General features: G+C 35.5%; 1 protein-coding gene across 7 annotated transcripts in view; it reads left to right on the top strand.

The window, feature by feature from the left end:
- DICER1 (dicer 1, ribonuclease III) overlaps positions 1-25906 on the top strand; it is a 67520-nt gene that overhangs the window by 5417 nt on the left and 36197 nt on the right. For 3 of the 7 annotated variants that reach the window (XM_080396247.1, XM_080396243.1, XM_080396248.1), the window contains exons 2-8: positions 12758-12823; positions 13688-13788; positions 21566-21758; positions 22713-22875; positions 23315-23445; positions 24600-24734; positions 25561-25721. In XM_080396247.1, the coding sequence (XP_080252373.1) occupies positions 21615-21758; positions 22713-22875; positions 23315-23445; positions 24600-24734; positions 25561-25721 (734 nt within the window). In that variant the 5' untranslated portion in view covers positions 12758-12823; positions 13688-13788; positions 21566-21614. Of the gene's footprint in view, positions 1-3718; positions 3780-5573; positions 6475-12757; positions 12824-13687; positions 13789-21565; positions 21759-22712; positions 22876-23314; positions 23446-24599; positions 24735-25560; positions 25722-25906 lie in introns of those variants that run through there. The other 4 variants (XM_080396244.1, XM_080396246.1, XM_080396245.1 and 1 more) reach the window with 4 other exon arrangements.

The following is a 25906-nucleotide window of genomic DNA, read 5'->3' as shown; positions in this document are numbered from 1 at the left end:
TGAAAAATGTTGTGGGGAAAGCAAGAGGTGCCCTCCCATCCTCCTCAGTTACTGAAGATGATTTTTTGTTACTCTTGCTAACATAGTGCTGTCTCTATGAGCTTGGAGACTTTAGAAACCCCAATTAACTGTTGGAGGTAGAGAGTGGGCACAAAGAAAAAACATTTGAACCTCTGTTTCTGCTGTATAATTGTATGAGTCCCCAGGAAGATGTGTGTGTATTCTTCATTTATTCTTCTTGCTACTTAGCTTTCCTGTTTCTGTGAGGCAAAATAAGAGGAAAAATTACCCTAGGAAATCGGTTTTTTCTATCAGTGTAGTGAACAGCCAGCATGAACGGCAGAGACTATAAGGGGAAAGTGACAGAAGCATGTTACTAAGCCATGGGATCATCCTCTTCTCTCTTCCTCATTATTTCCACAGTTACTGTAAGCAAATTATGCATTTTCTGTTAGCTTATGAAAATTAAAAAAAATCCTATGGACTACCTTACACTTTTTTACTACTTGTAAAAAAAGTGTGCAGGGGAAGTTTTTTTTCATTGTTTTCAAAAAATATTGAGCTCTGTCAGTATCAGCCTCCTGAGTTGACTGGCTGACTCTAGAAAGCATAGCAAGTTGTAATTGATGGGGCAAGATGCAGCTGTCTGTATACTTTAAAAGATTACAAATGAAAAATTAAGAAATGTATACCCAGGTGTTCAAGTCCATAGGTTCATATGCTGCATAGATCAGTTGATTTGCTTACTGTGTAATCAGAAAGGCTACAATTTAGTAAAATCTTCCTCTGAAGAAGTGTGGGTATACCATTTACTGGGGATTTGAGAGGAAAGAATTTGAGCTGTCACACGTGACAGAGCTCTGGAGGAGGAGGTGTAGGTTTTACGAAGGTAATGGGCAACATAGGCCTGCATTTTTACTTGAAGTAGTTCATTGAAAAAGGACTGGAAGAATGCCAAAAACGTTTATGAACTCCCTGGGTTTTGAAAGACATATGATCACCTTCCAGGAGATGAGTAATTTTCCCTATGGTAATCTTTGCATAGTTAATGCTCTGCAGTTTAGAAGTTGAGAAGTGAAACCTGCTTTGATTAATACTAAATTGTCTGGAAAATGGTCTTCTCAAGACTACGTGTTACCTAAACTGAATAGAAGGTGGGTTTTCAGTGGCAGAATTCATGATTTGTTAAAACTGTCTGCTGACTGGTTGGTATTGCAGTGGATGAGGGTCTACAAGGAATTACTGGATGATTTTAGGGCATGTAGTGACTGGCATAATGATGAAGCAGGTGCTGATTTCTGGCAAGCAGTTTGAGTAGCATGCCAATAATGCTACTAATGTATACATTGACTGCCAACTACTAACACTTGTTAAAATCTTTTAATGGTTCATCCCGTTGTTTCTATCTGCTGCCACTAGGTGTTTCACAGAATGGTTTCCTTTTGCTACATTCAAGTAAGTTTGGACTAGACAGTAAGAAGTTTTGCTTCTGTAATTTTTAGGTTTATTATCATTAGTGCAACACAGTTCAGCAACAGTTGGCAATAGAGAAGCTGGTGTCTGGTTTTGAGTGAGTCAAAAACCTGCTGAATCCAGTTTGCTTGTTTTCTTAATGTGGGCAGTGTAGTGGCTGTCAAAATGGATGACAACTGTCTCCTCATGCCAGTTCTAATACTCATCTGATCCCTATCAACTACTTAATTCAGCTTGCTGAACCAGCAGAAAACTTGCCTAGGTCAAGAAAAATCACTTGGTTAGTGTGCTGAACTGTTTTTCTTCCAAAAAGTCAGACAAATGTCAAAGCTGTTTAGAGGAGGGAAGGAGCAGTGAAGAGTGGGGTTGCTTCATCTAGTGCTAGATTGCCATGGGATTGGATCAGCAGTCTCATGAAATCTAATCCCAAAATACTACTTCCCATTTGATTATCTTTATGAATATTGATTTATCTTCTTGCCTATTAATATATTTTTTCATGTTTTTCTCAAACTTCTGATTTCTCACTTATTGTTAATAGCTGCTTTTATAAATGTGTGTTACTACAGTAATATTTTGGGTTTGTATATGAAAATTGGCTGTGGCAAGTCCAGGGTATGAACCAAAGTGGGGGGAAGCTTTTGGTGTGTTATGAAAATGGAATAAAAATGCAATTTGATGTAACTACTTTTCTTTAGTGAATACTATTCTGAGGTTTTAACAGCTTTTTAACAAAGGTAACAACCATCAGATAGTGCATCTGACTTAGACTCTAGCTATTAGCTTGGGAAATTCAGATCCAAAGTTGTATCTGGTTTAAAACCTCTCATTTTTATCCAGTGGTAGTTTGTAGTCGTGACCCCATAATTAGGGAGTTGTTCTTAAGAACCAGCTTAAAACTTTACAACAACTTTTCCAGTTTTCCTCAAACTTAGTGATTATATATTCCGAGATAGTAATATAATCAAATACAAATCAAAACCTGATAGCCTAAAAAGCTTATGGTTTTCTCTCTCCAGTTTTCCATTCTTCTGAAAGTGATGGGGCATTTGGTTTGTTGGTAATTGTATGTTCAAGTTCTCAGGTACACTTTGAGTAGCTTTAAAAGCTCCTGAAGGCAGGGGTTAGGCTTCAGTGATAGAAGGGCAAATCATTGCCCTGATGTAAAAAAAACAAAGAAACAAACCCCGAGAAATCGAACGAAGTGTTGGTCTGTCTGTGACCTGTCCTGTCCCCCCGAAACAACTCAAAGCAAAATCGAACTGCGCAGTCTGTTTACCACCAACATGGTACAGATTTGTAATCCTCAACTTGAAATCAAAGCTTTAGGACCCCACAGTACCCATAACAGAAGTCTTATAAATAATTATGTGGAAAGTTCAAAAGTAACAAGTTAGACTAGTTGAGCGAGGCAAGTTACCTTTGTGGATCAGGAAAACCTTCTGATTTTTCTTTTTTTCCCCAACTTGAGGAAGGTTTTGTTTTCCCCACCCCATAGATATGCCTTCAGAGTACAACTGGTGGTAGGGTTAGGCTATACTAATTTTCCAGGCCATGTGGTGTTTTTTTTTTTTTCTCAATAGGGTAAGCTCAGTTTTATGGTGAAAATTGTCTGCAGTTTTTGTTAAAACAAGTGAAAGTATGGTGATGGTACAGCTATAGATACATTAAATCTTTGAGTAGGAATATCTAAACTGTAAACAACGTACCTTTCAGTGTTAGGAGTTCAGCATTTAAAAGTGTGGGCTAGATTTTTGTATCCCATTGGATTTATAGGATAAGTGATATTTGCAAGTTTCAATTTACAGGCATACTTTTAAGAATATTAGTTGATTTTTATGTAATTTTCATGTGAAATACTAGCCAGCAGTATTTGCCATTGATACTGTGATAGTGGATAGAGGGTTAATGAAAAAGACTAAAGTAGAAAAGTTTAATATAAAATATTCATATTATTTAAAAGTTTGCATTCTAATTAGGGGATATATGATCATGGAGGTACTACTCGAAACAGTACATCCTTTTTCCTGTTAGGCATCTGAGGTGCACAGACTGTGTCTGGGGCTGTATGCATTTTAGATAGCATTTCTGCTAGAAAGAAAACACCTTTGTGGAATTTGTTGTTAAGCTTTATTGGTGCAAGTGTTTCAGAAGCTGTATGATGAAGTAGATTAAGGAGACTAATTCATCTAAGAAACATTTTTATTGTGTGTGATTTCTTTACTTTGTTATGGTCTGTCTCTAGATGGGGTCACAAATTACCTGGGAACATTTGTGCCAGCGTAAGAGAGGGTTGGAGGCAGCACGTAAGTTGAACAGTGAGTAAGTGGTGCTCTTGTGTGTATAGTAGTGCCATATTAAAGGCGTGTTAAGCTGTAATCTGAGAGCTTTTATCATACAGCATTCTGTCTCAATGCTGAATGAAAACAAAAGGAAAGTGATAAAATATAAAGTGACTTTCCTGTATTTTGTCTACACCAGAGAGATCATATTTCTTCAGTGACTATTTTAAAGAAGCTTGACTGTACAGCCAAGCACAAATTTTTATGAGCGTGTTTGAAAGAGCTAAAGTGAAATACCGATCTGGTGAAATTATGGTATGTTAAACCTCTGCATATGTTCTGTGTTTAATCCTACTAGAAGAGGAGTAATAAGGTCACTCTCTTCAGTGACAGCTTGCCCATAAGTGTTTAACGAACTTTTACTTTTTGAATGAACTTCATTGCCTTAGTTGATTAGTCTCAGTTTCTCTAAGCTCTTGTCTGTGCAGCAAAGCCAGACTTTTAAAAACAATATACCTCTAAAATTTAATTTCAAAACTATTTTTATATTGCAAGTCTTAAGGGCCTAGACTTACAGCCTGGGATTTTTTTTTTTATTTTTATTTTTTCCACCAGTTAGTTTTAGTATGTGTTTGACAGATGCTGAAGTAGTTTGAACTGTAAATTATGAAAATGGCTGGTTCTGAATTAATTATATGCAGTTTTGGAGAAAAGGAAAGTTTTGAGTGTTAGAATTGTATCCTGCCTTCAGTAAGTACATGTCAATTTGGTCTTTAAAATGGTGAAAGCTTACTATGCATTTTTCCAAATAGTACTTTTGATTTTTGTTGTGCAAGAAAGATGTAATTAAAGAGAAGTGAGATCTCCTGTTGCTCAAAGTTGAGAAAGCAATGCTGAGGAAGAAGTGGGAAATCTTTCAAATCTCCATTGAAAGTTAGGCGTGTAATCTGTTTAAATCATTCTGAAAGTCATACCAATCAATTATCTGCCTCTTTTGGCATCTTAGTGCATCTGCTCATGCCTACTCAAATATGTCAGCTCATTAGCTGATAAAAGGAAATGATTAGTCAATGCAATTGAAAGCCAGATGTATTTAAATATTTATTTTGCATAATTAAAAGTTTTATAATTATAACTTTAAGATATGTTTGCATTGAGTTGTAAAATCTTTCCAAATACACCATCATATGCATTATAGGTGGGGGGAATTATTCAATATAATTGAATATACTAATTAATAAGCTAAATGATGTAATTACTTGATATGTTAATAATGGCTGTGACACTACCCTCCTAATTAATCAGATGCTTGTATTTGATAGTTGCAAATCAAAGTAATTAATACCAGTATAAAAGCACTTGTTTCTAAAAATACCTACAAAACCAAAATAAGCTTCTAACTGATACGGTTTCTTTTTTTCTTTTATAACTAACCATTCTATATGTAAGGTTTCCTGGTATAAATCAAGATTAAATTAAGGGGTTTTAATGCCTTCAATTTAATCAGACTTGCTGTATTGGGCTGTTAATAGTGGAATAATTTATCTTAAAATGCTTGATTATTCCCCTGCTTTTTAACCAAATTATTTAGCACCTTAAGGCTTATAGTGAGGTGTTCTTTTTTTTTTTTTTTTATTTTTTTTTTTTTTAAAGCGGAAGTAGCTCTACTATTCCAAGATGTTGATTGCATTAATGTTTCTCTGATTTGCTTCTATAAATTCTCCTTTCCTTTGATTCCCTCATAACTAGATTGAGTTCTTTGTCATTTAAATGCTGGCAGTGTTTCTTCTGATCCTTCCTAAAAGGAGGTATGTATTCATTACAGCTGTTCTGCTCTCCATTCCCTTCTGTGCCGCTTCATGATGTCTTCAGAGAGTCTGGATTTGGTTGGCCTCTGGAGAACTACATAGTCAGTCTGACCTGCTGGAATTGGTCACATTCAGGGTACTGTGAGGATAAATGAGGGCAAGAAAGTACTCGTAATCCAGTACTCATCACTAAGTTGAAGTGTTTGCAGCACTTCCCAGATCAGAAGAATGATGTGTTGATAACTGCAAAATTTTGTCATCTCCCACTGTTTTCATGTCAGTTTCAGGATTTCTGCAGAGTGTACCTGCCAGGCTGTCAATTATATATATATATATATATTTTTTTTTTTTCCCCCAGGTCTTAATGTATCCAGAGTAGAAGCTTAGGACACCAGCAGAAAGGGGAGCTAGTCCAGGCTTTGCTAATGCAGCTGTCAGAATGGCTGCAGTTTTTCTGAAATCTCAAAACTAAGAAATTGTAAAATCCCTCATTTTTTGCTAATGATTGCTTGACGTTGGCTGCTTAATGTTGCTACAATGAAGCAACCTGTGAATTGTCTATTATACTTCTGGTAATAAGATGGTATTTTTGGTATAATGATAAGTGGTTTGACAACTTCATGCAAACTCAACTGATGTGGTAAGAACGGGACAGAATTCTTTCGTTTGATTCATATTTTTCTATCTTTTGATACTACTATTATTTGATAACCAGTGCTGTGGAGCTGGTAATTCCAGGTAAAGCAAAGTTTACAGTGTTATTTTTAGAAAAGGGGCTCTACTAAAACTAGTATACTTGTGTTCTGCCCTGAAAATGGGGTTCACAACTGATTGAATTGCAGCACTATATTTTAGTGTTACAGAAGAGAAGAACTCCCTTCAGCTGATGGCTGTGGACCAGAATCCTGTAGGTATGTCTGTCCAGTGTAATATCGTGTCAGTTACTCAGACACAGCCTGGAATTGAAGGAACTATAGGAATTTCAAGTTGTGCTCAACAGAAGGGCTAATTGGCAGGTGCAGTACTATATTGCTTCTTGAACGCAAACTTGATGTCAGAAACTCTTAATTGTGCCATTCATAGGAATCTTACTCCTTTAAAACACTTCTCAGCCCTGAGTGGTTTTAGATAATAATGTAGAAAAAGTGGAATTGTTTAGCAATATTACATTATCTTTCCTTCTAACCTGCCTCAATAGTCATTAAATGTGTAATGTCATATGCAGTTAACCACAACTACTTTGATGTCTGGAACCATCCTTTTGTTTGCATAGCTGGGAATGCTTTTGCTCATGTGCAGGAGTACCTTTTACTCCACTCTGAGAAACGAAGAGTAATAACTTACCTTGCCCTGCCCCGTGCTCTCCTGCCCTCCCTCCCTTCTTATTTAATTTATTTAATGATTGCTGTAGTAAAGCAGCTTATTTCAGGTTTTGAAACTTTTTATCATTCATCAAGGAGGAACAACTTGTATACTTTTTTTAGCTACATAGTCTGAGTATCCATACTGTATATGTAATGTGCAGTACTAATGTGAAACATTGGACTAATGCTGCAGTGGACTGAAAAGATTCTAACTGTAAGGTAGACTTGGCATTAGGCAGAGATACCTATTAATGTGCATTCGGAGAAATTGCAAGGATGCCTATTTTATCTCCAATTATTCTTGCATTTGTTCTGCTGCTGTAGAAAATGGACAGATTGTTGAATCAGGAATGGGTGTATTTTTTGGTTTGTGTCTATGAATTGAAAGTGTTAGTGTTGCATCATTATTGGAGGTAAGGCACCCTTAATTAATGGGTTATGTCACAACTGTAACGTGTTAGGCTGTTTATCTGTTTGACTTCATACTAGCTTTCATAGCTGATCAGAACGAAAAGTTTTCAAAGGAGAAGGAAAAAACATTAGAATTTAAAGTTTCTTAGTCAGTGTTAAGACCCCTGTGATCCCACATGTTGCGGAGAGGAGGCTGTTGTGTTTTGTGGATCTTGAGTGTTTTTATTTTTTGAAGTCAATCGTGTTTCCATATTTACTCTTAAATCTAAGACTTCCATTTAAGGCATCTGTTAAAAATAAAGGTTTTTCTTCAGTGACAACTTCAAGTTACATAGTACAAGATTAAGTCCTCAAATGTTGGCAAACTGTTCCAGCTTTCCTTACCTATGGTTCAGGTCTGAAAAGAGACAAAACAAGCATGTCTCATCATATACTGTTATTTTTTGCCACATTACCTCAGACAGGGACTTAATCTTTCCCATCACTACCTTTTCACAGAGTAAATTCTTGTATATATATGAATCAGTTTCCATATCATGTCCGTTCTTGAAGGTCAACAGCACTACAAATAACCTGAGATATGAAAATGCTACATTCTAGCTTTATACTATTAAAATGTATTTATATCATCTCATCAGTTTTGAACCCCATGCAGCATTGCAAATCTATGTGCTTTATGGGACAATATTGAAAAATGAGGATTGATGCATTAAAATAACAAAAAAAAAATAATTTCTGTGACCTGCTGAAGTCTTATATTTAACTGTAAAGAATGTAAAGGAGTGATTGTTTTCTATTCTAAATGCATATATTTGCATGGAGGGAAATGACACTTTATAAAATGCTGTAACTTTTTACTTTGATGCTCATTGCATTCAGCTAGGTATGTATGATCTAAGTAGCTGCTTCTGTGCTGAGGCCTGATGCTTCAGTAGGATATAATAGCCTCTGCCTTAAAGATGGCAGTTCTTTTTAGTTTGACTCAAATAAAAAGTATTAATTACTACTGTTAAGTGAAAAGTTGTTTTAGTTTTTGTAAGTAGAAAATTCAGAATACCAGGAAGCGATGTAAAGTGCTTCACAGTGTGCAGTTTTTCAGCATTGGTCTGTTAATGCTGCAGAAACGCATTACATTTGTTGTTTTGAGATAATCATCACACAGATAATTAAAGTTGATTCTCAGCTCTTAAAATAAGAAAAGCCTCAACATAAGAGCCTTTTCTTGCTGCTCAGCACAGTAAGTTATTTAGCTGGATATGTAGGTTAAGGTGCGAATAATTTCATTTTTTAATGACCTTTTCCATTTTGGAATCAATTTGGATCATTTTACAATCAGGCACATACATTCTTTTCATGCATTTCATCTTGCTTGAGACCCCTTGCCAACACTGTTCCTGTTCCAGAACATTTTCATTTAGACCCTTAGACATTCTTATATGTTTCAGAAAAAAATTGGTGGGCCTATGGAAGTGTCTTACCACTGATTCAGGTTTTTCTTCAATGAAATGAAAGAATCAGTTAAGTATGGGGGGTGGGTGGGGGTGTGTGGGTGTTTGTTGTTTGTTTGTTTATTTGTTGGGGTCCCTTGTTTCCCATCTATCATTTTTCCCCCACACCCTCTGTTACCTCTCTGGAGGTTGGGTTCTGTGGCATCTGAGCAGCTTTGAATGTCTTCTGGATTTGAGAGCAAAACCAGTCTCTTTATAATACAAATCTTTATGGACTTAATACTGACTTCATCCCAGTTTTACAGCAAGTGAATCCAATCCCAGCAAATTCTTTGCAGGGAGAGAACATGTGCAGACATGTAGCGCAACTTTCGACAAGCCTTTATTTCTTAGGAAGGCTGGTTGAAAACTACAAAACCCAAAATGTAATTTGAGTAAATAATGTGCTAACCAGTACATAGTACTTCTGTATTTGAAGGTTGCATTAGGATGAGTTAGTTTGCACTGTTAAATACATTATTTTGGGGGATTATTCCTGTCATTTGTACACTGATTCTTGGGTGATACATAAATTGATATTATGACCAATGATAGGAGACTTGAACTGTCATTTTAAATTTGATGAAAATTCTAGAGAGTGACTTAAACCCCAAGTATCTGCAGGTCTTGCATCACAGAATTGCTGACTTCACAGAAAGCCTTTTGTAATGTAGGACTCTTAGTAACTTTGGATGTTCTGGCACAGAAACAGAAAACTGCGGACAGCCCGCTTCTTGGGGAACTTGACTTTTTGCCACATGGAGAGAAAGGATTTATGTTTATGCAAATAATGGGATTGAAATCCCCACATGAGGTTATATTCAGGGGGCAGCTGCTGCTTTTGCTTTTCATAAGCAAGAATAATTGATGCTTTGGAATTGTACTTCCCTCACAGCTTGCTCCCGATTGGGGAAGAGAGAAATCCCTGTCCTGATGTCTGCTTAATTACCTTCCTGTCAAAAGACACAGGTGCCTGAAAAGCTTGAACATAACCTTTAAATAAACTAAGTAATTACAAGTAAATAATTTGGTACCCAAGTAAAGGACTGAATGATAAATAAATTCACAGATACGGTCAGTTATAATTTCTTGTGATATTGATACAATAATAGTGTGGTTACCTACATAAATTAGGATCTGTGAACTTAGCTATGGCTTTTCTGTGGCTTGGTTTTCAAGCAGCAAATTGGAAAAAAAAGTAAAATTGAATATTATGTGGAATAGCTCTAATTGCTGTTAAATCCATTAAATGTGTTTCAGGGTGTTCTTACAGGGCATATTTTTTATTTAGAGAGAGGTGTCCCAGGTGTAAATTTTTTTCCTGACTTCCATGCAGAAAGCTTAATTCATTGGATGCTAAGAGTATTTTGGTTTGGAGTTAATCTGAGGCAGTAGTGAGTTTGAGCTGTGGCTTCTGACTGATTTTGTTGTTTGTACTATAATAAACCAAAGGAAAATACTTGTAATATAAGGTTGCTGGAATAACTACATGGAAGAGAAGGATGAGACCTGTTTTATAGTCTCACACACACACCTCCCAACATCTGTGACCAGCTGTAATTACAGAGGCAGGATGCCAGCCCAGATGGACTTTTTCCTTCCAATCGTAATGGTAGTTACCCTTCTGATGCTGCAGGACTTTGGTTCATGCCGGAATTTGTTTGTATTTGCATGAAGGAACTTCATCTGAGCTTGAGTCCAATTGCATAGATGTTATTGCAAGATAAGAACTTCATTTTCAAGTTGCTAACTGTTTGAATAATGGTTTAATTAAATAATAGCATCATTACTGGGATGGAGGGAATAGCTGTTTATTTTAAAACTGTAGAAGATGTTGAAGAGCAAGAATGTTGATAGTGTGTATTTTGGATTCAGCCTATTGCCTGTAGTGTGTCAGTAGTTTTTTTACTGTAAATTTCAGTCCTTTTTCTGCAATCTTAATAGCAACAATTAGGTGTCATATTACCATGATTATTTTAAAATACTGAATTACAAACTCAGGAAATAAAAATAAACTTGTTGATACATTCTTTTGTGTACTCTTTGATATATTTAGATACTTAATTTTTGTATTGGCAAATGTTTAAGTAGCAAATAGCAGAAATCCTTGAAGATCTTGGCTGAGATTTGTGGAAGTAACTAGAGAGTTACAGAAGTGACTGGCGTGTCATTTCTTGGATGCTTCTCTTGATGTCTTTATAGGAACTGATTTTTTTTTTTTCTTTTCATGATGCTGCTTTATTCTTTCAGTATTTGATATGGTTGTGGTGTGTCTAGTTAAACACTCCAAATAGCTAGTTATATTGAAACTCTCACCTTCTACCTTTACATAAAATGGGTGAATGTTGACCTTTTAATAGAAACCTTTAAAAAAAAAAAAAAACACCCACCAAAAAAACCTGTGGCATTACTGTTCAATGGAAGACATGTTAGAAATTAATTTTTAGCAATGTCAATGTCATTAACTTTTCCTTTTTGCCCCTCTTGCTTTCTTTTAACAAGATCCCCAGGCACTGTAGAGTAAAATTAGATATATATATTGGGTTTTAATATGGTAAAAAAAAATCTGACAGAATTGGACTTCAATGTTATAGTTAATAAATGGTGGAGGGGTTGGTTATGTTATTTGCTGTGGTAAACCCTAGCTGCGTCCATTGTTTGGCTGGGATGGTTGGCAAGCTGCAGATGCCTTTGGCCTGCAGACAGGAAGGATTGGCCGTCTACTGCAACAGGCTTTTGTCTAAGTGGGTGCACCAACACCATTTAGATGCTAATGTGATATAAGTCCACTGTTTTGTATGAGAACTTGACTGCATCTCAGGAATGTGGCCTGTCTGGTTGTATGTTGGCTTCGGCATTGAAAGAGCCTACTGTAATTCATGTCTGCCTATGGATTAGAGCTGCAATCTTCTGTTTTACCGCTTTGATGTGCCAAAGGAAATTGTTGGGGTTGGTGGAGAATTACATACTTTTTTGGCTCTCCCACATCTTGCCTACTGATCTGTGTGCCTTTTGTTTGCTATCTACAATTAGGGAATAAAGTAAATTTGCGATGTGAAGCCATATATGGCATTAGCTTTACTGACAAGAGTTGAACCTTTTTTTTTTTTCCTGTTCTTGTTTGTTATATGGTGGGGTGACTAAATGCTCTATTGTTCCTTTCTGGTTTTCTTGCCAATATAAAGTGTATTTCTGCATTTTTACTGGAGATGTGACGGTTTTCAGCTGTTAGGGTATTTTCTGGTTCAATGGAATACATACTCTGTTTCATGTTTTAGGGGCAGTGAAAAAATGAATAACCTAGGCATAATAAGAACATATTACAGTAAATTTAAGTTAAACTTGCTGCATCTTAGCAGCAGTTTGCTGTATTCTGTGCAGAAAAGAAAAAAGGATATGTGTATGGTACAAACACAAATTTAAAACTTAGACCCTGGGAATAAAACTTTTGAACATGAATGCAGTACTGGTCGGATTTTCTCTGCTGTGCTACCTACATATTCTTGTTGTAAAAGAAAATAACTGTTTGATTATTTTGGTTTTTGGAAACGCATACATTCTTTGAAGGTATTTGTGTGTTTTTTTAATGTGTTGAGTGATAAGTTTGTTAAAGATTTCATTACTGTATTAGGTGAAACATGCATGGAGGGGGCATAGGGGAGGAAAACTATAAATCTAGTTGGACTCAGCTAGCAATTACTGTAGCAGATAAAACAAAATATGCAAATACCTCCTGAGCACTTCAGGCTGATCTTTCAGAAACTGTGTGTGTTCCTAGCCAAAAAAGGACATATGATAATTAGATTTTGAAGGCCCATGTGCTGTTGCTACAGAACTAAATATTAAAATGCAAGAAAGCAGACTACCACATGGCACAATTGATTTTTATGGCAGTTCATGTTAAAATGCTCTCTTTTTATATTGCCTTTTAGGTTACCTAGGGTGAAACAAAATTACAGGCTTGGAGACTCTGGAAAAGCTCAGCATCAGCATTTGAGGTAAAAATGAACATACTGAAATAATCTTGGGAGTGTCCTCCTTGTTAACTTTATGGAACTGATTGGAGTAGAAATTTTCATCAAGTTCCATTTCGTGTTTAAGTTTTCAGTATTGATTTAAAAAAAAAAATGACTTCAGAACTTCTCTCTTTAGATCTGGGAAAGCTCATACTTTAGATGAGTATATAATGAAATATTTTTTTTTAATTTAAAGCTTTGAGAACACTGTAGATCTGCTTAAATATGGTATTGGTTTAAGTTGTACTTTTATAGAATGGCTGTATTTCCTAACTCCTAAATGCTAAATGGGTTTTTTATGCAAATCATCTTAATTGCACAGTATTATTACTTTTATTAAAAAAACCATATCTTAATATACTTAGGAATAAGTAATTGTTGCTTTTTCATCAGTTTATTATTTGTGGCTTCAAATTTAAATAGTTTAAAGAAGTTTGAATTCTGATTATTTTAAATGTTTAACTCAAATAAAATGAAAATACATGTGCATGGAAGCCGTACAATTATACAGAACATAGTACTGTATTTCTCACATGAACCAGTTACTAATATTAATTACAATACCTGTAAATAGGATTTGGGAAGTATGCTTTCCTTGCACTTTTAAACTACCAAAAATTAACCTTTAAATCACACTTTTAAATTTTTATTTTTAAGACTAAACTAAAATAATTCATGGATGGGCACAAGTAGTTCATTTTCTGTCAGGAAGTTACAGTCAGTGCAGGCTTGACACATTTAAATGTTTATAAGCAACTGAATTGCCACAATTGACCCTGCTGTTGTAGTTCCCTTTTCAAACTATTTTTTTAGTTGATAGGTTTTGTTGTTGTTCTTGTTTTTAAGAGCCGAAGCTTGCAAATTATGCGATTAATCTACAAGCTGATATCATGATGTCAAAATGCAGTTCAGGAAGCATAAACACAGAGACTGCGGAAATTAAAACGGTAAGACTATGCTGTGTAGTATGGGAGAAGCGGGTTTTTCTGTATCGCTTCGCTGTATTCTGCTATTTATGTTTAAAGCTTCTTCAGGACCACAGAGTAAAATAACTTACGTGTGTGAGGTTATAGAAATTTACTGTGAGTTTCTTCGGAAAGAATAGTGAAAGTAGCTACTCTTTTTTTTTTTTTTTTTTTTTTTTTTTTTTATGCGTACATGGTTAGATACAGCAATGGCATAAGCGGCATATGATTAGAAATATATTTAGTTTTTTAAAAGAGGGGGTGTGTGTTTAAATATTGCTTGTGGATTTTATATTCAAATGTGGTTAAGTTGTTGAAGTACAGTCAATTAGAAGAAAAACTGGGAAGAGGGGTGATATATGAAGTGTTGGAATTAGAATTGAATTTATATGTTGTTCCAGGTACGAGATACAAAGTGAATGGTGAGGAAAGTAAATGACAGGTAAATTGTTAAGGCCTTAGTTTCAATGGTATGATTCAGTTTGAATTACAAGTTCAGCAAAACCAGGAAAAGAGGCTCTCTGATTAAGGCTGCATTGAAGAAAAAATGATACCTAATTTGATAACATAGTGAAGACAGAAATTTGTCTAATGTCACTGGTCCTCGCCTTGTCTTCTGTCTTAGGTGCCATACACTTCCTGATTTATCTTTTGTCCACTGTGTTAAGGAGGTAAAAGAGGAAGAATCTGCATAGCATCAGTTCAGCACCACTGATTAAGTAACTACATAGTTAGGCCTGTTGTACAGGGTCTTATACACATTGTGTTAAAAATTGAAAGTTTGCGCCAGAATCTGGCTACATGGTCTGTATTTGTTAAAGGACAAGCATCCCCTTTCTAAACTTCTATTCTGAATGCCTCATGCACTGGTGTCACTATAGATATGCTAGAAAAAATGTGAAAACAAGTATCAGTTATTTCTGTACTGGTAAATGCCTTATAGCCCACGTATGTTATGTTGATATATAGTGGTATGTTAATAATGTATAGCAGCGTAACTGTTAGTGTGAACTGTGTCTTGCTGGCTCTGTTGATAGAGCTAGACTAATTGCAACAAAGTGTTTATTAGGCTTTTGCTTCAAATCCAGGTTTGCTAATACTAATGACTGAACACTAGATGAAGGACTTAAGTGTTGTGCATTTTTCTGAGTCTTAAGTGTCATGTTGTATTCCTTTTCTCTCCTGTATACAGACATTTAGGAGGAGTCTGGCAGGAGTTCCAGCTTTTAACTCTTTATTGCTTGTAGAAATGCTTCAGAAGCAGCTCATTCAAATGTAGAGCCTCAATGTAATCTTCATTTAATAAGCTCTTTAATGAAACTTCTGAAAAACAGAAAGCAGTCTTTGCTGCTCCGGTGTGCCTTGGTATGCTGTTAGGGACCGCTGTTCTGCTTGTGCTGTTAGACTGGCTCTGTATCAGAAGAATAGAACAAATAAAATACAGTTCAAGATGAACATTGATAATAAATATTGATGACTGTGCTAGGGAAACCAGGGGAGCTGGTTCTTATAGAAATGCTCGTATTTGAGCTTTGCAAGCATTTATGCATTGTTTGCCCTTCCTGAAAGAGAACACATCTGAAATACGTTTTTTCCCTCACCCCTGACTACTGTTAGGCAATGCATGTGGTGGAGGTCTTTCAAAGATAACAGATAAGGAGTGTCTTATGCAGCTGAATTGTATGTTAAAGATAGCATAATGTAAAAGAAATTTCTGATTCATGTTATTGAGTGATTATAGTTTGACAGTATTTCCTTACTTTAGCCCTTCTGGGCCAAATTATGTTGTTTAGAGACTTTGAGTTTTGAGTTGGGAGCAGAAATCTCAATGCTCAATTTTCAAAGTATCCTAGATAGCAGCTGCTGAATGAAGGGGAGGGAAAAAACCTTTCCCACGGAAGTGAGACTTTTTCACTTGTTTTTGAGATGTTTGAGTTTTTGGACCTTTTTTTCCAAATAACTTTTTTTAACTTCTCAGAGAACTGAAGTTACAGACAGGAATAGTATTCACAAAATATGCTTTTGTAATGCTTTTGGACTTCTAAGGAAAAGTCAAATCCTTTTTAAAAATATACTTTTAAAAGCAGGTATAGAAACCAGACAATGTAGGAATCTTGTATGTTTGCTTTCATTTGGGCAAAACCCATTCTTGCCACTGCGCAGGGAATGTAATTCTTATCATGTAGTGTAAGTAAAAGTCACTTTACTGCAGACTTCTGCAGTAGCTGGTGTGGAACATCATCAGTGAATATTTTATAAGCTAACATTTACATTAATTTTCTTCTCTGTATTTTATATTTGTAATTTTTTACTGTTTTTTATTTGGTCCACCATTACCCAAGTACGAATTTTCTGTTAGATCTTTCAGCAAGTTAATGTTTCATGCCACACTCAGACATAAAACTTGTTGTAAAGAACATGATATTCAGACTCTTTAGATGTTAGTGTAAGAGAATATTCAAGTAGCAAGAGTGTGTTTGTATTTTTTGTGTAGACTATGGTTTATTTACTTTAGAGTAAGTGGATTATTGTTTGTTTTTTCCCACCCCTGGAGGCCAATTTTTTTTTTTTTTTTTTTTTTTTTTGGCTGATACTGACTGTATTTAGAGAATAAGTTAGACCTTGCTGGACAAAGATGAAAACCTACAGCATTAGAAATAATTTGTGTATCATAAGGATTATATTGGCTACAAAATTACAAATCAGAATTAGTGAAAAAAAAACCAGATTAAACACATTGCGTATGGCAGTAATAAATTCTTGTGATTAATAGGAGATGTAGTTTTGCATTAACTTGGCATGAATATAACACATACTATGCACACAAATGGTGGTAAAAACCTGAAAGGTGCACCCCCAGGGCTCTAGTTTCTTCTCTGTTTACTTCAGTGTTACTCCATAAACATTTTAAGCAGTCCTTGGAGCACAACTAGATCCAGGATGTCTTCCAGGTGAGTACCCTCTTTGGTTTGGCTTGTATTCCTTAGTGCAGTAAACCTTGATATTTTTTTTTTATTTTTTTTTTTTTTTTTTTTTTATGTGTACCAAGGGACTGCTTCAGCTTGGGTGTAATCCTGTGATTGAAAAGCCTACACCACAGTTCCCTAATTATTGTAGACTGAATGAAACTGCTACTAAATGTTGTTGACTGTTCATTCCCAACCTCTTGCCCTTCTGAAATCAAAGCTCTTTAAATGGTAGAACAAGGGGTTAGTTTTAGCTCTGCAGTTTGCTGTCTGTTCACATAAATGTGCATTAAAGTAAGGACATCAGGTTGTGGATTTTGCTCTTAAAACTATCACAATAGATGGCTGTAAAACCAAACCTTTCAGTATTTTAGTAGAACAGATGAGCTTGGGCATTGTGCTGCTTTATCCAGCTTCTGTAACCTAGTCGAAAGCCACAGGAAGCAGGACTTGTTTCCAGGGTTTTGCCCTCCAAATTTGGCTTCAGCAAGTTCTTACAGGTGTCTTGTTTTATCAATTTTCAAAATAACTCAGTGGATAAAGGTGGAACATCTTAACAGATGTCTTTATTACTCACACTGGCTGAGAAGGACTAGGTTGGGGTTTTTTCAGCTTTGCTGTTAGCTAGTTTGTTAGCTATGTTCAGTTGACTTCTGTCCACAAATTCTGAACACATGTACTTGTATCTCAAGTGTTTTCAATTTAAAGCCTGTTCTTCAAGTAGATCTATGTTTTCCCTTTTTATTTCTAGGTAGTCCTGCACTGCTTTTATTTTATTGAAGAACTTGATATTTTCCTTGCTGTTGAAATATAGACTTAGAATGATAAAATTACTTCATTATTCTGGCTTACTCCCATAATAACATTGACATTGATATTGTCAGATCTTATATACTTCCAATACAAATAATACAAATGAAGGCCAGGACTAGGAAACTTCAGCACAGCAGGGAGTAGCATTGAAGGTTCAGGAGGGGAACTTTTCTTTTTTTTACCTGAGTTAGCATACAGTAGGAGGGAATTTAAGCTTTTTCAAGTGTGTTGTGCCACATGCGAGCTTTACTGTTATTTTGCTAACTAATTGTGCAGAAAAATTCTCTTTTTTTCTTTTTTTTTGTCAGATTGCAAGGTGATAGTGATGTGATTAACAGTGGCAGGCAATGCTGTTCTGCTTGCGCTTACTTTTCAAGTTCCAGTGTTCGTGTACTTTTCCTTTGCACTTCAAAGGATTTTTTTTTTTTGAGAATGCTTTTTGATCTCTGACATGATTGTACTTTAAGGCAGGTCTTTGCGAGGATGCACAGATACCAAAATTGTAGTTTAGAATATATGTTGTTTCACAGCTCTTCCAGATCAATCTGGAACCATAAGTATAAATCCCCCTGTTTCTTGCAGTGGAGTAGCTAACCTAGTATCACTTTCATTAAGTGAGTAGCAAGGGAGGTAAGATTATTTGTGAATATTAGTTCCTATGTAAATAGAAAACAAGCAGCCTTCTAAACTAGGCTTGGATTTCTTTCCTTAATTCCCTCCTGGTAATGTGATACAGCTATTTTATGTTCCCAAAGTTGTATTTATGATTTGGAAAAGAAACACAAAATAGGTGGAAAAGTAAACAAAGATGAGGCATTGCTGGTCTAAAGTGATATATAAAACTGAAGTTGCTAGGCTTAGATGCAGGAATGAATGAGGAATTTGCTTTAGCTTTTACTGTGCAAAATATTTGTGTTTTTTTCCTGGTCCCTTCCAGTCTTGAGCGATTACAGTGACACTGATGAGGTCTCAAACTAATAATGTTTCCATATGACTTGCTATATATAAGTAGAGAAGCATTCCTGAGACCATTTCAGTGAAATACTGTAAATGTGATAAAGACTTTTTGTTCTTCAAAGGATTTTTTGTGTGTGTGTGTGTGTGTGTGTGTTACCAACTAGTATGATACTCAATGGGATATAAGAAGAGAAGCTAGGTATATTGTTGGTGAGCTTAAGCTATAAGCTTGGGGAGATGGTTGAGTATGACACTTTCTCAACGTTTTCTCCCTTCTCCCTGGCTCTCATACGCCTAAGCTGTCAGTTCATACAAAAGCTTCACTGAGGTTAGCAGTGCACAGTTTCCATGTGCTTTCTATCAGTGACTGGAGAAGATTGTGTATCGTGCTACTGTCATTGCCATGTGACTGATTTAATCTGATTAGTCACATACTGATTAATATCAGTACATTTGATATGCAGATGCTCATAGATCGGAATGTCAATGATGATTGTGTTTGCTACATGCAACTGTATAGTACATGCATCTTTCCTGCCATTTGTCTCCCAGAGATGTCAAGTCCCAATGGAGGAACAGCCATGAAGCCACTAGTTCCAAAGAGGGAGTGAAGCATAATATCTTCCAGTTGTGCCAGATTTGAACACTCTAAAGTTACTAGTTGAATTGTTAGAACAGAACCTGCGTGTGCTTGTATGCTTTGTTTGAAATGTATAAAACCAATTTAAAAATCTATAGGAGTGTTTTTGTATTACAACTGACATGAATAACAGTGTATTACTGATTTTATGATGTGTGTACACTAGGTTGTTTTCTATTTGCAGCTAAATAAAGCAATGTCATATTGATCATTTTATCTATTTAGATAATCTGAGAGACTCCGGCTGAAATTAGCTTATGTTACAGAACTGAAAAAGTAAATGAGAAGGTTTGCATGAGTTTGGTGACTCATTGAAAAGCAACTGAGAGAAGAAATCAGATAAAGTGTCAAAAGCATTCTTTCGTATGCCCTGTGAAAATGTACATTCGTTCATCATCATTTTAAAAAAAAAATTTGAATACAATTTTTCTTTCTGGAGTCGTCTCTGCCCGACAGTTTCTGTGAAGCTCAAATTCAAATATCAGACAAGATTTTGGCAATATTAACACAGTTCTTTTAGTAAAGAAATACTGTCACTTATTGCTGAGCCAAAGACCAAAAAGTTATGTTTACCCTCTTTCACTAAGTAGCATTTACTACTGCATGTTTTTATTCAAAAGAGAAATAATTCTTTATAATGGAACAGAACAGTGTTACTTCAACTTAACCACTCTGTCCTTCAGGATGCCCCCTACCTCTTTGGAAAAAAAAAAAAAAGAGACAAAGCTTTATCTCTGACTACTTTATAGAAAGTGGCATTTCTTCTGCAAGAGGAGTGATAATCTAATTCAATATATTCAGTTCTCTTTATTTTGCAAGATATGCCCGAGATGGAAAACCAGAGTGATCAGTTTGATCTCTCTTGTCAGAGCTTCCCATAGTTACTTAATATTAGTTAAAATATATATCGGTGTATAGACATGGCCTAAATTATAATTTTTAACTTAAAAATGTGAATATATGAAAAAGAGCTACAATGTTATATTAGTTGAAGGCTATGGTAAAAAAGTTTCATCTTGGAACAGAAATAAATTATTATTTTTGTATCTTAAATTGTACTGCTTTATTTGTAATCTCTGAAAGCAATTATTTCTCATAACTATTAGTAGTTAATGTTTTCTATTAGATACCGTATCATACTTTTCTCAGATTTTTTTCTTCCTTAGTGCACATTTGCAAAACTTAACCAGCTTTCATTCATATAGAAAAGCAAGGACATTTCTATGCAATAGGGTGATAATTTGCTTTTCCTCATGTATTCCTAATGAATGATGAAATTTGAAAGCATTGTCAATTTTATGCATTTCTTGTTTTGAGATTGATGATAACTGAATATAGCGCATCTAGGAATTTTGAGAAATAAAACTTGAAAATACTGTTTTATTGAAAAGGGTATGTATCTGATTTGAAGGAGGGGAAGTATGCAAGATTTCTTAGATTTGCTGCATTATGTTGTATTGTACTTCAGCAACATTTTTCTGTATTGTTAGGCTTTTATCTGTTTCCCTGGGCAAGGTGGAATTGATTTGATTTTTTTTTTTCTTCTAAATCTTAATCGTTCCTGAGAGATAGCAAATGTTTTTAAACCTCCTGCAGTGATGAGGACTTCATACCATTAGTAGGAAAGTGTTTTCTAGTGCATAATTTTCATCAAGTTGAGAATGGATTGTTTGTTTATGAATTAGAATATATTTCTGGAAATTAGTGGTTAACCTGGTAAGTGTCCCTTTCTCCATTAGTCTTTATCAGGGTCATCAACAATTGTTTATAATACTTCAGCGAGTTCCTTAAACAGATAACCTTATCCGAATCTGTTGATTGGATAATGCTCAGGTTGTTTCTTGTGTAGTTCCTGTTCTTTCCCTGCTGATTAGAGTAAAGTTCCGGGGGGGGGGGGGGGGGTGTGTGTGTGTGTGTGTGTGTGCATGTAAAGCTTTTTTTAACTGGTCATAGTGACTTTTTGGTTGGAAAGAAAAATGGAAAATGTGATACTTATTTATGCATGTGGTCTGGAAAATCAATTTCTTTCCTGAAGTAAAGCTGAAACAACATTATTTTTAAAAAAATTGTTCTTAAAGATATTTTACATGGGATTCTGTCAGAACATAAATGGAACTTTATATTCAAATGTATGTGCGTAAATCCAAATGCCTAGAATGAACTTTGCCCCATAAAGTACAGCTCCTCTGAATTTTTTTGGTACTTTGATAAACACATGTCTTTAAGTAGGAAAGTTGTAAATTTAGAATTAATGTTTTCTGCTGAAAACAGTATGAGATCTTACTGGAAGTAAGATCAAGTGGTGTCTTTTTATTAGAATAAATTTTCTCTTTTTGCTTTTTATTGTGACTGTATCTAATACTGTTTCTTTTTCTTCCCATAGTAGGCTGTGCTGGAACAAAAATGCAATGAAAGAAACACTGGATGAATGAATGAAAAGCCCTGCTTTGCAATCCCTCAGCATGGCGGGACTGCAGCTCATGACCCCTGCTTCCTCCCCAATGGGTCCATTTTTTGGACTACCATGGCAACAAGAAGCAATTCATGATAACATTTACACACCAAGAAAATATCAGGTACTGGTGATAATACTAATGGATTTAATTGTACTTTTTTCTAACATTACTCTATTAACTTAATGGGGAAAAAGAGCCAGAGCAGCTGAAGAATGTGCAGTGTTGTATATAGTCTAGGCATGTTTGTCTCATGGCTCCACTTGTTGGGGGTTAATTGTGTCCCTTTTTCTTCAGCTTGGCTGTGTTCTACATTTGTAATATCGCCTATTCCTTCTTCTCAATTTGCTGTAATGAGCAGAACAACTTTTAAGCTGAGTATTCTCCTGCTGCTCTCTGCAATATGCTGTTAAGGACAAATACAGTAAACACGACACTGCATCTCAGTTGTATGCGTACAATCATGTCTCCTTCTCCCTCTGACCTTCTGTCTTCTCCATAGTAAATCTTGATATTTTATTTTTTTTTTTGTTCACATACTGGTCAAAGCAGCTCGGAAATGTCAGAAACCCTATCGGGGCATTCTGATTTTCATTTTGTTAAGGAAGGTTATTTCTGAGCTCTAGAATTTCAGTTGTCTTTGCACTGCAGAGGTGCCTGAAAGCTAGCAGTTGGTTAGTATAAGCTTGGATCACCTTGAGCTAATATACTTCCTTGTTTAGGTCAATTGATGTGTGCTAGACTTAAAAGCTCTAACATCCTTCTTCACACAGTGTATCTAGCAACAGAATCATCTATTGAAAAGGTATAGTTAGAAATAGCTACTTAAAATAGCAGCAAATTGTGATACTAAAGGATTTTGGATTTAGAAGCCAGACTATATATAGTGTGTATTAATATTTTTTGAAAGACTGTGACAATGTGTTGTTATGAAAGGTGTGTTAATTCTATGGCAGTGGAAAGATTTCTGGAGGTATTACTGATTTGTCTGTAGTTTATTTACCACTTGTGCCATTTTTTTGTCAGCTTTTTCACTGCATTGCAGCAAGTAAGGGCATTATTATTTTTTAAACCCAGGTTGAACTGCTTGAAGCAGCTTTGGATCATAATACAATAGTCTGCTTAAACACTGGCTCAGGGAAGACTTTTATTGCAGTACTACTCACTAAAGAGCTGTCCTATCAGATCAGGGGAGATTTCAACAAAAATGGAAAAAGAACTGTGTTCTTGGTCAACTCAGGTAAGGAGGAGAACGTACCGAGTTCCCACACAGGCTGTTAATATTTCTATGGAATATTCCTTGATAGAAGTTGTGTGAAAGCAAAGTTGGGAGAAACTTTTGCATAAAGTATTCAACAGCAAAGATGCTAAACTGATTATAGAATGTGATACCTTTCATGTTTTGCTTATAATCCATTTACTACAACCTGTTTATCCCTCTGACATCTGTCTCCTGGTTTAAAATTAAGACATTGAATCTGAAGTGCAATTTAGTTACCAGTCTGTTTCCTTGCTGTGGTTTTACATGGAGGCATTTGCTGTGTACACATGATTTAACACTGGTCTAAGCTAAAGATCATGTTACAAAACATCATGCTAGGTAATATGACACACATCTTGAAAATTAATGTGTGAGAAGACCTTTATATAATTGAGGGTTTTTTTATTTTTTTCTTAAGCAAATCAAGTTGCTCAACAAGTGTCAGCTGTCAGGACACATTCAGATCTTAAAGTGGGAGAGTATTCAAGTTTAGAGATAACTGAATCATGGACAAAAGAGAAGTGGAGTCAGGAATTCTCCAAGCATCAGGTGATGTATTAAATATAAACTATAAATACAAGCAGAGTCTACAGTACGTTAGGCTTGATCAGAAGTGACTTCTTCCAATTATACATTAACTTTTTTTTCTAACAGACATATTGGTAGTGTTTGTATATGAATTTTGAGGCAAAACATGAGTAGGAGTTCTCAGGCTGTTTTTAAAAGGTTGTATTTTTAATCCTTTGTTTTCAGTTCCTGACATGTTGTTCATGATGATGATGACTGCAGAAGGCTTTTCAAGTGTGCATAGTGTACATTAAATACCATTGAAAAAAATTTTAAATACCATGTACTAAAAAAGAGGATAAAATTGAATGCTTGCTGGGGATGCAGTACATTCTCTTGGGCATGCATTTTTTTTCTGCCTTTTTAGGTATACTATGTCTGTGTAGTTCTTCCTTTAGATGTAAAATCATGAGCTTTAATGGTGTGGGGGTTTGGGGTTTGTTGTTTTTGTTTTGGGGTGTGTGTTGTTTTTTGTTGGTTGGTTGGTTGGATTTTTTTCCATGCTGACCTAACTATGTTGCTGTAACGCAAATATTTGTAATTTCTGGCTTTTTTCACCAGTGTTTAATGGTCTGTGAAATATGTCTGAGGAACTCGTGACAAGTGAAATTGTTACTATACTTGGTGGAGTTCAAAGTTAGTGTAAAAAGAGTGCATAATTTTATCAAGAAACTCAGCTTTTTATCTGTGATCATGTACAAGAAATGAGTTTTCCTTTAAAAAGAATTGTGATAACATCCTGCTTTTGTTATAGCTGCAGGTGGTTATGAGTTTATGAGGAGCTATCTTTCTTGCCAGAGACATGATGGGACATACAAAGGACACTAATTTGTAATGGATTTAATGATGCTTGTTCTGTGTAGTCTGGCTGATGTTGAGATCGTCTGTTTGTTGTATTCAGTTTTTTCTAGGGATGTGACCAGAGATGCATACAAGATGTTCAGACAGTTTACTTCCTCAAGTAGATAATGTTTTATTCGCCTTTTCCTTACCTGGTATATGTAGATGAATAGGAGGCGATATCTGCTAATACTGTCTAGCAAGACCTGCAGAAGGCTTTCCTACTTCACCTTGACCTAAGACAGCTTGCACTTTTCTTATATTGACCCTTCTGGTTTTGTCCCCTTTCAATCTAGGTTCTGGTTATGACATGTCATGTTGCTTTGACTGTTTTGAGAAATGAGTATTTATCCCTGTCAAATATTAATCTTCTGGTGTTTGATGAGTGCCATCTTGCAATCCAGGATCACCCATACCGTGAAATTATGAAGGTGGGTTTCCATTGCATGAATATTTTAAGACTTGCTTGAGGAGGAGGAGTCAGGTGGGAGGGCTGGAGAAGTGGGAACCGTTCTAAAACAGCTTTTGCTACCAATGGAAAATATCAGTGGAATCTTATTTCAGCATATTCCAGGACTGTGAAATTACTGTAATCAGTTAAGACTTCAGTGATAGTATCAGATGAAAAAGTGTATTTACTGCATTTTCCAGAAGGGATTAAAGAAGAACCTGGCTAGAGAAGGTAAAGTTACGAAATTAGGGGAATTCACAAAATTCATTGATAAAATATTTGATTTTGGGAATGGGATGTACTAATCGGGTTTTATTATTTTTAAAATACTCATTTCTAAAGATGTTTGTAGGGCTCTTTCCAGGATGTTCTTAGGTCCATGTGGTATTTGGCTTATAAGTATGAGAAATGTGTGTAATAGAAGTCGTTCTGAAAGTCTCTTTCAAGTTTAAGCAGAACGTGTCTTAATTTATCAGATGATACTTTAGTTTTTACATGATGTGGAAGTATTAGGAGATGTGTATTATAAATGTAGCAAGGATATTCTGTGCAATGCTAACTAGTTATATTTTTCCATGTTGTAAATATTTACCTTTAAAGATAATTGCCATTAAATGTTAATCAATTTCTAGTTTAATCTCCAGTCAGTAGAACAGAAAAACCTCATGCAATGTGTTGTTCCTTTTCCAAGACCTGCTATTGAAATGCTAGTTTCCAACTAAGCATCTAAGTTAGCAGTCTGCTAGTTTCGTATTAGATTTGCAGGATCATTGTCCTAAGGTATTTCATTCGGTTTTACTTCACAGATCTGTGAGGATTATCCATCATGTCCTCGAATCTTGGGATTAACCGCTTCCATTTTAAATGGGAAATGTGATCCTGCTGAGTTAGAGGAGAAGATCCAGAAACTGGAGAAAATTTTAAAAAGTAATGCTGAAACTGCAACTGATTTGGTGGTCTTAGACAGGTACGTTGTACAATTATGGCTTTTAAATTGATGCCCGCATTTTCACTTTGGATGGAGGAATAAACCAGTGGAATTATTTCCTCTTAAGTTTTAGGAGACCTTGTGTGTGTGTGGTGCCATTACTTCTATTTAGGGTGAAGAGGGAATGTTAAATTGCTTTTTGAGTAACAGTGTTGAAGCACATC

This window comes from Falco punctatus (genome assembly GCF_963210335.1).
Source record: "Falco punctatus genome assembly, chromosome: 7".
NCBI lineage: Eukaryota > Metazoa > Chordata > Aves > Falconiformes > Falconidae > Falco > Falco punctatus.
This window is presented reverse-complemented; position numbering and strand designations above follow the sequence as displayed.